General features: G+C 42.2%; 2 protein-coding genes across 4 annotated transcripts; both read right to left on the bottom strand.

The window, feature by feature from the left end:
- Positions 1–1,768: 1,768 nt before the first annotated feature.
- dnph1 (2'-deoxynucleoside 5'-phosphate N-hydrolase 1) lies at positions 1,769–4,744 on the bottom strand. The gene is made up of 4 exons (XM_033980241.2): positions 4,482–4,744; positions 3,520–3,588; positions 3,038–3,148; positions 1,769–2,218 (listed from the first exon to the last, which is right to left on the bottom strand). Exons 1-4 carry the CDS (start codon positions 4,627–4,629, stop codon positions 2,103–2,105), a joined length of 444 nt encoding a protein of 147 aa, XP_033836132.1. The 5' UTR covers positions 4,630–4,744; the 3' UTR covers positions 1,769–2,102.
- A 1,104-nt stretch (positions 4,745–5,848) lies between these two features.
- abhd12 (abhydrolase domain containing 12, lysophospholipase) lies at positions 5,849–14,303 on the bottom strand. 3 transcript variants are annotated; one of them, XM_055227135.1, is made up of 14 exons: positions 14,199–14,303; positions 11,527–11,665; positions 10,245–10,366; positions 9,928–10,033; positions 9,689–9,808; positions 9,193–9,223; positions 9,077–9,122; positions 8,662–8,791; positions 7,415–7,452; positions 7,220–7,299; positions 7,066–7,148; positions 6,470–6,548; positions 6,215–6,342; positions 5,849–6,061 (listed from the first exon to the last, which is right to left on the bottom strand). In XM_055227135.1, the coding sequence occupies exons 2-14, from the start codon at positions 11,661–11,663 to the stop codon at positions 6,028–6,030; spliced, it is 1,134 nt and encodes a 377-aa protein (XP_055083110.1). In that variant the 5' UTR covers positions 11,664–11,665; positions 14,199–14,303; the 3' UTR covers positions 5,849–6,027. The 3 variants fall into 3 exon arrangements, with proteins under 3 accessions (XP_055083110.1, XP_055083109.1, XP_033835510.1); XM_055227134.1 differs by having other exon boundaries at positions 14,019–14,287; XM_033979619.2 differs by lacking the exon at positions 14,199–14,303 and having other exon boundaries at positions 11,527–11,916.
- Positions 14,304–15,803: the final 1,500 nt, after the last annotated feature.

The raw sequence follows: 15,803 nt of genomic DNA on the forward strand, positions 1-15,803 counted from the left end.
AGACCACAGAGAGTTTAGGCTTAAGACACAGACACTTTAAACTGCATTTCCCTAAATAAAGCTGTTGTCTTTCATTTGTATTAGTCTAATAATAACTATTGTGTCACTTAGACACCTTTGGCCCTTGTTTAGATTATGGTTGCCATGTAACAGTTATAAAATCACGTCTACATGTGTCACATCTACTGTTTTGTCCAAGTAAAATTATGAAAATGAAAAACATTTGTAGTAAAATCTTAAATCTAACAACGTGAAATGAGTCTGTCACATGCACTTTAAACATGTCCTGTACTATGCACGGGGCAACAGCGCTGTTGCCCCCTGCTGGACTCACACTGCTTCATCTTTGTTCAATTGTGTAATCCGTCAGTCGTCCAGGTCTGATCTAGAGAAAAATAAACACAGGCATAAGGACACTCCTCCTTCACACAGACATACGGCAGTGTCCACAGCTTGGATGTAGCAGTCAAACATCTTCACTTTAAAACTTCAGTCCAGTGACAACATAGATTTTTTTTCACTACTGAAGATTGTAAATTTGTCATTTTGTTTATCTGCAAAATAAAACTAAATGTAAAAAATAAAAATCTAAAAAGGTGCTTCATGGTTTAAATGAGAGGTTAAAGTGGGGGTCATGACCTCTCAGGAGAGAAGTAGGTGAGGTGAGATTTACTTGCAATAAACGAATCAAACAAATTAGAGACAGGCTGATATACACTCCTTATCAAAACTTTAACACCAGTTGAAAATGTTCAAGAATTCACATTTTGCATTTTGAGGTTCAAAATAGTGCTTCAGAATGCAAAAGAAGAAATGGGAGTGAGACAAAAAAAAATTGGAGTAAGCAATTTATTGCAAACGAGCATTAAATTGAAATAGGATGATCATCAGCTGATGAAAAGTTTAAGATCACAGCCTTTAAAAGCCCAAATCTTCGCAAAAATGTGGATTCAGAGTCACTTTCTGTCAGGTATCCAGGTACACTGTCACGACCTCCTGATGGCAAAGGCAAAAAAGCTTTCTCTCTTTGAACATGGTCAGATTGTTAAGCTGCATCAGCAAGGCCTCTCACAGAGTGCCATTGCTGCTGAGGTTGGACACAGTAAGAGTCATTTTAAACGTCTTTAAAGATCCTGAGGGTTGTGAATTCTTGCAATTTTTCAACTGGTCATAAAATTTTGATCAGGAGTATGTATCGGCCTGTCTCTAGTTTGTTTCATTCATCAGGAGTGTATCAGGCCATCAGGAGTGTATCAGGCTTTGGCATCTTGGCCTTAAGTCTCCAGCAGACGACGATATTGTGTTTGGCGACCAGCTCCCTCTAAATGCACAGAAACATAACCACAAAGCTTCATCTGAGCCTTTAGTCCAGAAAATGGTACAGATGTGACCTCAACTCTGATCCAGTCTGCAGTGAAATGAGATCGTGGAAGAGTTTAGGGCATTCAAGGAAAAATGACCAGCCACTGGCCCCTTTGGATTCTACACAGTCGACATTGTCCTGACACCCCAAGAGCAACACCATTTGATTTGATTTAACCTGTTCACCATTTCAAACATTTAGAGACATGTGACAGTGTGGTCCTGAGTCAGTCCTTGGTTGAAATTAGTGTCTTTCTGTGTCTGTGGAGCCATTTTCTGTAGAAGATGATATGAGATGATATAATAGAATAAATAGAATTGATGTGATAGGGTCACAATCAAACTGAAGCAAAGATGTTTATTCATGTGTTTTTATTGGAAATATGGCAAAGTGCTTTAGCCCTGGTCCAGTCAAAATGCCCTTACCCCCTCCAGTCTCTTCACTCTTACTCCTGGTTGCGATCTTGGTACTTGTTGAGATGATCTCTGGTCTCAGTCCTGGTTTAGATATTAGTCTTTTGTGCAGATCTAGTTTTGTGAAAAGTATTGGCTCAGTATGGACTCAGCCTGCTCCTGGTTTGTTTTGGCCCGGTTCTTGGTCTCTGGATGATAATTGGGTCTCTGGTCTGAAGTTATAGATCAGTCCTGATTCAGATCTTGCCCTTTTTTGGATCTCGGTTCTAGTTCAGTCCTGGTTTAATCCTGGTTTAGTCCTGATTCAGTCCTGGTTCAGTCCTGGTTTAGATATTGGTCTGGGAGAAGTACTGGTTCAGGATGGACTCGACCTGGTCTTGGGTGTAGTCCTGAACCACAAACTTCTGTCCATCTGCAGCTCCTCGGATCATGGCCGACAAACCTGAGACACAAGAGGGCACCATTTACACACCTGAGACACCAGAGACAGACATTTACACACCTGAGACACCAGAGACAGACATTTACACACCTGAGACACCAGAGACACCAGAGACAGACATTTACACACCTGAGACACCAGAGACAGACATTTACACACCTGAGACATCAGAGACAGACATTTACACACCTGAGACACCAGAGACAGACATTTACACACCTGAGACACAAAAGGGCACCATTTACACACCTGAGACACCAGAGACAGACATTTACACACCTGAGACACAAGAGGGCACCATTTACACACCTGAGACAGACATTTACACACCTGAGACATCAGAGACAGACATTTACACACCTGAGACACCAGAGACAGACATTTACACACCTGAGACATCAGAGACAGACATTTACACACCTGAGACACCAGAGACAGACATTTACACACCTGAGACACCAGAGACAGACATTTACACACCTGAGACACCAGAGACAGACATTTACACACCTGAGACACCAGAGACAGACATTTACACACCTGAGACATCAGAGACAGACATTTACACACCTGAGACACCAGAGACAGACATTTACACACCTGAGACACCAGAGACAGACATTTACACACCTGAGACACCAGAGACAGACATTTACACACCTGAGACACCAGAGACAGACATTTACACACCTGAGACACAAGAAATAGACACTTACACACCTCAGACACCAGAGGGATGGGGAGAGTCACATGGGGAGTGTCACATGATCACATGGGGGAGGGGGAGGGGAGGGTGGCTGATACAGGGGCTGAACTCACGTCGTCCAGACTCGGGCCTGAAGAGACACAGAACCTGTTTGTCCAGGTCCACAGCCCGACCCAACTCATATCCCACCCCCAGAGAGGGCTGCGTCACCTCGGCAACCACTACTGAAAATACAGAACAGCATTATTATTATTATTATTATTATTATTATTATTATTATTTTAACAGCTGCACACTAAATCCACTCTGATGTCTCGGGAATCAGAAGAATCGTGACTTATCAAATATTAAAATAAACGTTGAATAGCAATTATGAAACATGAGCACAACTATGGCAAGCACCAAGCTAGAAGTACAAACGTGTAGTAGTAGTAGCAACAGTAGTAGTAGTAACAGTAACAGTAGTAATAGTTGCCATAGTAGTCGTAGTAGCAACAGTAATAGTTGCTGTAGTAGTAATAGTAGCAACAGCAGCAGTAGTAGTAGTAATAATAGTAGTAGTAGTAGTAGTAGTAGTAGTATTAGAAGTACTAACCATGACTTTGCCGCAGCCAGTCCAGGTCTCGGTCATGGATGTGTTTGTCTCCAGACTCTGAGGTTTCACCTTTAAATGATTCAAAAGGTTTTTTGTTTTTTTAAGGTATGTAGTTGTCACATACAGAACTTGACATTTGACATTTGTTAATTTAAAATTAACAAATGGCTTAAATTGGACTGGACTTTTCAGATCTTTAACCATGTTTTCGTCGTCTCTTCTCACTGGGCTTGTGAAGTTGTATTTGGAGTGATTCATGTTTGCGTAATCTTTAATTTCTTATTTTCAAGATGCCATTTTTGTTTTGTTTATCAAGTCATTTTAGATGAATATTGTGATTTAAAATGTGCAAATTATATCATAATGATCCACGGGTGTCAGAGATTATAATTAAGATAAAAACAGCTCCACTCACTTCCTGTTCAAACTGCAGCCTTTTCACAAACACACACTTATATTTGTGTTTTATTGTTGTGAAAAGGCCATGTGACATTCTGAACTCTGCATGTTTGACCTGAGTCTGAATGTAAAGCCCACAGTGAGCACAGAGCAGTAGTCGGGGATAGGGGGTAAGTGAAAACTGGGATTTTCAGACCTCTTCAAAAAATAGGACAGTACGGGGTTATTCAAACAAGTGTTAATCATTCTATATACAACTCTGGTCTGAGAAAGATAATGATTAAACCAGATTTAAACCAGGACTGAACCGGGACAAAATTAGGTCTAAACTAGGACTGAATCAAGCCTAAATCAAGACTAAATCAGACCTAAACCAGCACTAAAAGAGGGCTGGACCAGGTCTGAATAAAGACCCAAGCAGAACTAGACCAGGTCTCAACGAGGACTGAATCAGAACTGAACCAGGTTTAAACCAGGTCTAAACCAGGACTGAATCAAGCCTAAATCAGGACTGAAACAGACCTAAACCAGCACCTCAGAAGCTCTCGGTGTTGACGTCATACCGGTGTCCGTGAGCCCTCCGTCGGTCACGTGCTCAGTCAGAACGGTGCCGTAGGTTCGAAGCGTGTGCACGATGCGCTGGTACACGTGCACGTCATCTCTACCGCCGCGGATGCTGCCGCAAAAGTATATCTTTCGTGTCTGCGCCATCCCTGCTGCACCTTTACGCACGTTTGCGCAGTTTTAACACACTTTTACAGAGTTTAGCGAGGTTTTAATGGAACTGACCGGGACCCACGGGTCTGCACGAAACCTCCACCGAAAGAAGCGCGCGCCCTTACTCACGTACAGCAGCGTGATGACGTATGACAGCAGGGGCACGTTTACTCAGCTGAAAGTGCGTCTCGCCACCTTCTGTTCTGGAGCGGCCCGTTATTCTAGTATTTCATTTCTTTCTATCGACCTCTTTTTATGTTTACATTAAAATAAAAATGACCTTTTAAAGAGCGCATCTGATGTGTGTCCTAATGTTTCCTCGTCACAAACATACCTGGAGCTGTTGTTTAATTCACACAAGTTTAACACACAAACCCTGCATATTGAGACTGAGCTCTTCTCTCAAACTGAAAACATATCATGTGATGTCATGCGGCAAAACAGGAAGTGCTCCACTGTGTTTTAAACTCCATACACCTTCACTAGAATCATTTTGATAATTTCAGTCCTGTAATTTCCTATCACTATTGAACAAAAGGTAAAAGGAGCTGTTAACTTGAAAACTATCACTTCATGACATCACAAGGTGGAAGAGCATTTTGTGCTTTGGGTATGTAGACAGACTAATAATAAAGGATTAGTCAAACATGTGTGAATGAAACAAAACACAACTCTAGTTATGTTTTTGAGGAGGGAACAGCATTATAACATGGCCTAAAGCTCACAGTCACATAATCATATAGGGGCTTTAAATAGTTCATCTGGTCTCTCCAGTCTCTCTCTGCCTCCTTCATGCTGTTTGGACCATGTAAAAGTATTTAAAGTAACATTTAAAGATATAATTTATCAAACAGGGGCTTCACTATAGAAAGTATTCACTAATTAAAATCACACTTGTCTATTATTAACTCTTCATAACAAACTCCTGTTTACAGTCAACTGTCACTCTTTAAGAAGTCTATTTGTACCTCCAGAAAAACATGTTATGCTGTGGGAGGGCATCTAAGACACACCACTCCAATGGAGATTTGAAACTATTCTATAATGTTTAGGATTAATACATGTCTCTATAAAACTGAACCAAGACTAAACCAGGACTATACAGTCTAAACCAGGGTCTAAACCAGGTCTAAACCAGGTCTAAACCAGGTCTAAACCAGGACTAAACCAGGACTAAACCAGGACTAAACCAGGACTAAACCAGGACTGCAATGGGTTTAAAAGATGAATATTTAATGTATATTTCAAGTCAAACAGGCGTCACTTCAAACCTCAGGCAGCGCTGCAGAGAAACAGTTAAAAAGTTTGGTTCAGAAAATAAAATAAAAATATTTGAGTAACATAAATATGGAGGAATGTGTCAGCGTCTGGACCAAAGCCTCGAGTCTGAGCTCAATGATGAGGAAGAGACATCTCCAGAAAGTTACTGAAACAAAACACAAGAGTCAACAAGAGGTTAGACCGGGGAGGGCATCTGACGCACAGGGAGGGCATCTGACGCACAGGGAGGGCATCTGACGCACAGGGAGGGCATCTGACGCACAGGGACATTCTGGGGGGGACATTCTGGGACACGTACCTGAGGATGTGTGGGAGCTCCGGGCTTCTGTAGATAAACTTGTGTTTGTAGGACAGAGATGAGTCAAAGGGGACGAACTGGACTTTGTGACCACTAAGACTTTTTGAGCGAGACGCCATGTTGTACAACTGCACAAAGAACCACAAAGTCCTAGTTTAGTCCTGCTTCAGTCCCCGGTCCCCAATCCCTGTTCCACAGTCCCCGTTCCACAGTCCCCAGTCCCATCCCCGGCACAGTCCAGTTCCGGTCCTGTACCTTCTTGCCCAGGTGGAATGGCACCACGGTGTCGTCCTCAGCATGCAGGATCAGGACTGGACATGAGATGTGGTTCACACTGAAAAACAAAAGCCCTTTTTATCTGCAAAAACTGAACCAGTTTCACTTTCAAGAAACATTTAAAGTTTGACTGACAGGTTTTTACAACTATCTCATTTCTTTTAAATCTGGAGGATTAAAGCAGCTTGTAAAGAAAATATTATAAAAAGTGTTGAAAATTACAGGAAGTTATCTGTGACACTAGAGGAGGTTTGGTCCAGTGGACCACATGGTTGATAGGCAACAGTTATGTATTTCCCCACTGTGATGTCATGATTTACAAACAGGAAGTCAAATTTGAAACCTAAAAACTGGGGTAAAATCTTAAATATAATGATCTTAACGGTTGTCGTGAAATGAGTCGAACCTGTCATAGGCACTTGACATTGACATAAAATGAATATCTGCATGGAGAATGTTCTGAAGTATGGTTTTAACTTTGTTTTCATGGAAATATGCAGGAGACATGCCACCTTCAGAAAGTTATACATAAAGCAGTTATACACTGCAGCTTTAAACACAGGGCAGATACACACTTGTCGTCACTGGCGAAATAGATGTGATTTGCAGAAATGGCATCCAAGAAAAACCAGTCAAATCCAGGAAGGAACCGGTAAACCTGAGACACAAAGACTGTTAGAACCAGGGCCTGGACCAGACCAAGACCAGACCAGGGACTAAAGCAGGTACCATGGAGAATGGGTGGCTCTTTGCTTCTTCTCTGATGTTGGTAAAAGGAGACTCCAGAATCAGAGAGTCTGGAGGAGAACCTACAACCACAATATGAATATGAGTACTGTTTAACGTGTGATGACTACTACTACTGAAAGTAGTACTACCATTATTACTACTAAAATACTACTACTGTTGCATAGAGACATGTACCTCTGTCGCACAGACGCCTCACCAGGTTCGTGGCCACCCTGTAAAAACACAAACAGGATTCAGTCACAAAAACCTCAGGATCAAACCATCTCAAACCTTTTGCTCTCGTGTCCTTGAGGAAAACATTTCATCACCCCATTTCTTAAACCACGTATAAACCAGGAAAATACCTGTGTAATCCCCCAGTCGTCCAGGTCTGATCCACAGTAAAAACCAAAAGTAAAATCTGTCAACTGGACAAAAAAGTGAAGATGCTTCGCTGCTCATCCAAGCCACTTCTTCAGTTCGGGTCAGACTGCTGATGGACACTGCCATATATCTATTATTGATAGACAGACATATATAGACTTCGATAGATACATAGAGAGATCGATAGATGGATGAGCAGTGAAACATACTCACTCCTACAAGATTTACCCAGTTGACAGATTTTACTTTTGGTGTTTAAACCACGACTAAAGCAGAAATAAAGCAGGACTAAAGCAGGACTAAAGCAGGACTAAAGCAGGACTAAAGCAGGACTAAAGCAGGACTAAAGCAGGACTAAAGCAGGACTAAAGCAGGACTAAAGCAGGACTAAAGCAGGACTAAATAAGGAGTATACTACAAAGCTGGCTGGACATAAACTTTACTTCAAGGTGGGGTTTAGTGAGGAGTAAGGTGGGGTTTAGTGAGGAGTAAGGTGGGGTTTAGTGAGGAGTAAGGTGGGGTTTAGTGAGGAGTAAGGTGGGGTTTAGTGAGGAGTAAGGTGGGGTTTAGTGAGGAGTAAAGGGGGGGTTTAGTGAGGCTATGGGAGGATGTGTGGTGTGGAATATAAAACAGGAAGAATCTGGAAACTGACTTTTTATCTGAGGACAAAAGAAAGCCCTCTTATTCTTGTAAAGGACTGAAGAGCTGTGGTAAGAGCGCCCCCTCAGGTTAAACCTCTGTCTGTACGCTCGTGTTTCTAAGTGAGTGGCATGTGATGGAGAGGGTTTACCACAGTGTACATCCACTGCCCACACACTCAGACTACAGCCCTTGTCAAGAATATATTCACAAAGAATTGCTCAAAAGAGCCAGATCTGATCTAAGTCTAAACTCAGGCTCTGAACCAGCTCTGGACCAGATTGGATCTGCTGTTCTGTTACTATAGCGATGCAAACACACAGAAAAGTAAGCAGGAAATGCAGGGTTTATGCTTAACTAACCCAGTTAAGCCACTTATCTTGCTTCGAAGTAAACCCGAGTTCTAGACCAGGACTTACCCGGTGCCCAGGGAGTGGCCCCAAATGTACAGTGGGGTTTTGTTGAGTCGGACTTTGATCCAGTCGTAGACAAACAGAGCGTCTGAAGTCATCCCCAACTCTGAAGGAGAGCCATCTGAGTCCCCCCAACCTGAAACAGGCAAAGCCAGGTCTCACATTAGGTTTGTCAAGTTGCTGTGTACAGTTTTGTATTATATTTTTGTATATTTATGGAGAATTGTAGTATGGGAGCATGGGTTACGTAGGCCTATGGGCGGAGCCTTGTACAGGCTCGTACTGCTAACCATAAGGAAGGTTCGAATAGGGCCTGGGAAAGATTACATCTAAAACCTCTTCATGTTTTTGAGGGAACAACATTAGAACACGGTAGAGAACATATCCAGCTCAGGCTAGACTATGGACTCTGGGTACTCACCTCTGTAGTCAAAAGCGATGACATGGAAACCCAGTGAGCTGAGGACCTGAAAGACAACAGGCAGTGAGAACACTGTCTACTGGAGGACAGAGGAACTGTATTTAAGTGTGAATTACCTTATAGAGCTGAACACGGTGGTCACCTCCTCTGCATAAGAACATGAGTCAGATACAGGTCTAAACCAGGTCTAAACCAGCAGCAGTCGTAGTAGAAGGAGTAGCAGTACTAGTAGTAGCAAATCATAGTAGTAGCAGCGGTAAAAGCTATAGTAGTAGTAATAGCAGTACTAGTAGTAGCAGTCGTAGTAGTAGCAGTAGCAATAGTAGCAGTAACAATAGTAGTAGAAGCAAAAGTAGGCGTATTGGCAGCACCAAAAGTAGTAGTAGCAGCAGAAGTAGTAGTAGTAGCGGTAGTACTAAAAATAGTAGTAGCAGCAGCAACTGTAGTAGTAGCAGCAGTACGAGTAGTCATAGAAGTAGTAGCAGCAGGAGTAGCAGTAGCAGGAGGAGTAGTAGTAGCAGCAGAAGAACTAAAAATAGTAGTAGTAGCAGTAACAGTAGTAGTTGTAGGACTAGTACTAGTAGTAGTAGTGGTAGTAGTAGCTGTATTTACCTGGTGCCTGCATTGCCGTGGAGATACAGAATGACAGACTTTGCAGATCTGAGTGAGGACTCAAACCAGAGACCATCTTTGTTCTGAGCCTCCCTCCACATGAGAGAGGGAACAGTGTGCCTGAAAATGAGAGAAAAGAGGAGGGGAAATGAGACGAGGATAGAGACGGAGGATAGAGAGGGAGGATAGAGACAGAGGATAGAGACAGAGGAGACGGAGGAGACGGAGGAGACACTCACCAGACTCCGACTCTGGCTCCTGTCTCTGGCTCCAGGTAAAAGTTGTGCGTGTGATTCAGGCCCTGGTCCAGAGGTCGTCTGAGGTCAATGAAGTACGGGACCCGAACTAAAACAGAGAACCAGGTCTAAACCAGGTCTGAACCAGGTCTGAACCAGGTCTGAACCAGGACCGAACCAGGACCGAACCAGGACCGAACCAGGACCGAACCAGGACCAAACCAGGACCAAACCAGGACCAAACCAGGACCAAACCAGGACCAAACCAGGACCAAACAAGAGTTAAGCAAAGACTAAACCAGGACTAAATGAGGACTGACCGAAGTTTAGGAAGACCAGCTTGGCCTGGATAGAGGGGCAGAGTTTGATGATGACGGGGATTGAGACATAAAACAGCATCAGCCACAAGAACAGTCTGCGCAGTCTCCTCCAGAGAGCGCCCCTAAGAGCACAGAGAGAATAACAACATCTGACACAAGGGGAGGGCATCTGACACACATTGAGGGCACCTGATACACATCTAGTACGGCCAGTATTAGTTAGAGGCAGCTCTATTTGTAGTATTCATAGTATTCATGTTAGAATTCAGAACACAGGCAGGAAGGGTATCTGGCACAGTGGTCTTTGGAGGTCAGGTGTAATCTGAGAATAATCTGTCTGTTACACAATCTGCACTGAATTATTAACACAAGAACTGAGACCCACTGAGACCCGGGTTAGACCTAGTTTAATCCTGGTTTAGACCTGGTTCCGACTTGGTCCAGTCCTGGTAGAGTCCTGGTACAGTCCTGATCCAGACCTGCGTCAGTCCTGGTTCAGTCTGGAATAAACTCACATTTGAGTTTTTTAACAGAAGGAAGTGAAAATGCAGAATCAGCGTCTGAACACTGGAGTGACCAATGACCTACACCAGGTCTAAACCAGGTCTACACCAGGACTGAACCAGGTCTAAACCAGGACTAAACCAGGTCTAAACCAGGACTAAACCAGGACTACACCAGGTCGACACCAGGTCTACACCAGGTCGACACCAGGTCTACACCAGGTCTACACCAGGTCTACACCAGGTCTACACCAGGGTTAAACCAGGGATAAACCAGGGCTATACCACGACTAAATCATGACTAAACCAGGATTAAATCAGATTTGAATTTGCACTGAAACAAGTCTAAAAGTTTGTTTCCAATTAATTTGGGCCATTAGAACAACCAGTCTATCAACCTTTCTCCTATTTCAGGCTGTGACTGAACCAGGACTTAACCAGGACTAAACCAGGACTAAACCAGGACTAAACCAGGACTAAACCAGGACTAAACCAGGACTAAACCAGGACTAAACTAGAACTAAACACATCAGTTCTTAATCTCAGACTGGTCTGAAACTGGACTGGATTAGGATCAGGTTTAACCCAGGTCTAACCCAGACCTGACCTGGGTCTACTCTAACCCAACCCAGTCGAAACAGGTCCCTGGGGATTAAAAGTCACCTGTGCTACACCTGCTCCCGCGAACGCTCATTGGTTCTCTTTGACTTCACCTTTGTCCTGATTGGATCCCACTTAAACCGGTTCTTCTCGGGTTCTGCTCGGGTCTAAGGTCTTACCTCCTGAAAGGCTTCCCCATGGCGCCCCGCTGACCCACGGCCGCCTGCGCTTCCTCTGCCCGGGGATGGCGCTTCAGTCCCGGCTGTGAGTCCCGCTCAGAGCCGCTGTCTTGCTCCTGCGCGTTCCGCTTTCGCATCCCTGAAACAGAGCGGTCACAGCGGAGGTGAAGGGCGGGCAGTGGAGGTCCTAGAGGCGGCTGTGCGTCCCGCAGATCAGGCGCCTGTGCCGGGGCTCAGGTCGGGGCTTACACCGGGAAGAGGTCGAGAACCGCCGGTGCAACAGCCACTGTCCATGAATCCGCACCAAGCAGCTGAGCCATGAACCAAAAGCCAATCAGAGAACAGGACTAGCACCACGTGACCCGGGCCAGCCGCATTCACTGAGCCCGGAGAGAATGGGACAAATAAGCTTCAAAACAAATCTCAAATAAATAAATCAGCGAGAGGACAGAGGACGAGAGACAGAGAGAGAAGAGGAGTGCACAGAAGCAGAGAAGCAGGGGAGAGAAATCCTAGAGAGCCGCGCAGATATGAACTGATTCATCAGGAGGAACCGGACAAACTGGCGCAACGACCGAACCTGCCCCGAGAGGAGGGAGAAGGAGGAGGAGGGGGAGGAGGAGGAGGAGGGGGAGTGAACTCCATATACCTTCACTAGAATCATTTGGATCATTTCAACCTTGGAATTGCCAATCCCTACTGAACTAAAGCTAAAAGGAGCTGTTAACTTGAAAACTGCCACTTCATGACATCACAAGGTGGAACAGAGCATTTTCACCTTTGGAGATGTAGACAGAATAATAAGGTTAAGGGTTACTCAAACATGTGTGAATGAAACAAAAAACAACCCCAGGTATGATTTTGAGGAGTTAACAGTATTATAACATAGTTTAAACCTCACAAGTCGATTTTGTGTAATATAAGGCCTATATGATATTTATTTTTTATGCCTAGACTGTCAGGACATGTGGCTGTTCTTTTCAAAGTCATCTGAATCAGATCTAAACACAAGCTAAAAGTCTTTGGGCAGATAATAGACTGTATATATACACATATATACACAGTCACCTGATGTATACAGATGATATGGTTCTATGCTCAAGTCCAATCGCCTCACTCTGAACTCCCTTTTAAAAGGTCTATTGATACTTTGCAGTGACGTCAAGCAGGCGATGTTCTACATGTATGTCTATGGTGGAATGTTCAATAGTTACCACAGTGACACAATGCACGCATTAGCAAACACTGACCAAACAGTTTTAAGATCATCTGAAAACTCCTAAACAAATCCAAACAGTATTTAAACATCACATGTTCAGGAGTTTGTGATCAGTCCGAGCGTTCATGGTCCTGTTTATGAGTTTGATTTTACACAAAAAAGCTGAGAGTGACTCACTGAAATACCGTTGACTAACGCTAGCTAGCTTGTGACTATAGTGTTATTTGAGAGGGACTTGTTTAAATTCACAAATTAGCTCACCTGTTTTTCTGGTTGTGTTAAAATAAAGCTGAGATTAAAGTCTAACAAAGCCTCAGACAGAGCAGAGCCTACATGCCTCTGTTAGCATCACATCCTCAGGGAATGTTGATGACGTCAGCTGCAAAGGATCAACTTTAAAAACACAGAGGAGCAGCACCTGATGACATCACCAAACAGTGCTCTTCAGAGTCCAGAGCACTGAGGTGGGTAGTACTTTTTAAAGAAATTGTACTTTTCAGAGCACTTTTCTAGCAGCATACTTTTACTCCTCCTTGAGTAATAATTGTATTGAAGTAACAGTACTCCTACTTGAGTGATATATAGTACAGTGTAACAGTATTTTTACTCAAGTAATACATAGTATGGAGTAACAGTACTCTTCCTCGAGTAATATATTGTACAGTGTAACAGCAGGTTTACTCAAGTAAAAAGCAAAAGTTGTGGTTCCTCTTCCCTCTGTGAGTGAGTCTTAAGTAACTTGAGCTTCATGTAACAATATGAAATGATTTGAACATTTGTGTTTCTGGCTCCTTCAGATATATTTAGTTTGACTCATTTTTGTGTCTTTGAATATATCAATTTTTTTTTACTTACTTCATATTTTGTCACATTCTCTAAAATTATAAATCAGATGTTATGTCCCAACAGTTTAGTTTCCAGAGATGTACAGTAGCTACAAATTTTACTCAAGAGTAATGTTACTTAAAAAATATTACTCAAGTAGAAGTACAAAGTAGTGGTACAAGACCTTACTCATGTAAGAGTACTACCACTCCAATGAAAATATTACTCAAGTAGAACAAAAGTAAAAGTATGAAAAGTACCCTGAAAAGTACAATGTCTTTAAAAAGTGACTTAAGTAAATGTAAACAGCTGTGAGCATGTGTAAAGAGACACACACACACACACACCCACACACCCACACACACACACACAGACAATGATTAAACCCGGAGCTAAAAAACGTCTTTTGGTTCAATCTTTTAAAGTTTAAACTAAATGAAATAGTCACCATTCTGTGAGAGCGAGAGGTCGCCTGTCCACTGCCCGATAATCTGTCACATTCACAGCGCCGAAAGTGAAGCAAATGCAAATAAAACTCAAGTGTGAGCCTAAAAAAGTGTTTGACACAGCGTCTGTTCAGCGAAGATGAAGAGCACTGTCCTTTTGTGCGGTCAGTCTGAGCCCTCACCTCTACCTCCCGCCGCGGAGAACAATCGGCCCACTGCTCACCATTAAAACGAGTTTAAAACGAGTTTAAAATGAGATAAAGAGAAAAGATGTGTAAATGTTTAGCACGGGACTTCATACAAACTTGGCATTTGGTCCGGGGGCGGGGCTTAGCGTCTTACGTCATTCAAACTGACGCTGCGGTGTTTCAGTTCAGTTTAGTTCAGTTTATTCATATTGGATGAAATCCTGTATCTTACAGCGACTATGTAAAAGAGAATTACACAGAAACACTGAAGAGATGTTCTGTACCACATTATTTTGATCTGCAGTCCCCGAGACACATAAACTGTCAACCTCTTAGTGTTTTTGTTATAATTTTAGGTCTAAATAATATTTGTCTTGTCAAAGGTCTGTGTTTAGACCTAGTAGCCAGCTCTGAACACTGAAACACTGTTCAAAAGTGGGTTGTCATGTTTACAATGGAATGTTAAGCCTCTTTTTATCATCATCATCATCATCATCATCATCATCATCATCATCATCATCATCATCATCATCATTATTATTATTATTTTTTATTATTATTATTATTATTATTGCACAATTTTTCATTACAATATCTTACAAAGGCATCATGACATGAAATGACACATAATATAACAAATAATATGGGGATTACAGCTTTTGTAAGCCGTAAAATGGAGGACATTATACTTAGAATATAAAACCAATATTAAAAAAAGGGACTTGGGGCATTGAATATAAAATTTTCTTGTGACAGACAGATTTAAGCAATTTTAGGGAGAAGTAGAACAGTTTAAATTCATTCATACAATGTTGAAAGCAGGGGATAGAATTTCTCCATTTACAACAGTCAGTTACATTTCTATCCACATATTCACAAAATATAAAATACGATTAACATTTAAATTTGGGAACTTTGGGATTTTGAGCGATAACCACTCTCTAATGTCACGCCAGAAATTTTTGGATACAGGAGAAGTAAAAAAGAGATGCTCTACATTTTTTCAGGGAAATCCCAAAAGGCACAGCCTGGCTTATTAAATGTAAACCACTAGGAAAATTTGACACTGGATACATTTTAAGACAAATTTTTAATTGTGTTTCTTTTACTTTAGGTGGAATTGGCAATTTAACACAATTTGAAAATGCCTATTCCAGCAGATTAATTTTATTATAATCATGTAAAAGTATGGACTTGAATGTATCTGTAATAAATATGTTGTTAAACAATTCTCTAACAATTTGAGGTGAGCAATTTTTTAGCTCGGTAGAGATGATTTAACATTGGATTGAGCAATGATGTTTTGGATCAGGTGTATTAATACTGTTGGAACAGTTATTCTCCGTACGTACAAGCAACATTTAATCAGTCAGTAGAACACATAGAAGTCAGTAACACCCCTTTACATTCCATTAAATCAGCTTCAAATATAATTCCAATTTTAATCCACTCAGGCTTGAATATTGATTTCCTGCTGATTAATACTGACCTGTTGTTCCATAGGACCGACCCATGTGGAGACACATTATGTGTGAAAATAATTTTCCAATGGCACAATATTTAATTATGATATTCTGACAGACCAAATGGAATCTTGGT

The sequence above is a fragment of the Periophthalmus magnuspinnatus genome, chromosome 15, assembly GCF_009829125.3.
Source record: "Periophthalmus magnuspinnatus isolate fPerMag1 chromosome 15, fPerMag1.2.pri, whole genome shotgun sequence".
Lineage (NCBI taxonomy): Eukaryota > Metazoa > Chordata > Actinopteri > Gobiiformes > Gobiidae > Periophthalmus > Periophthalmus magnuspinnatus.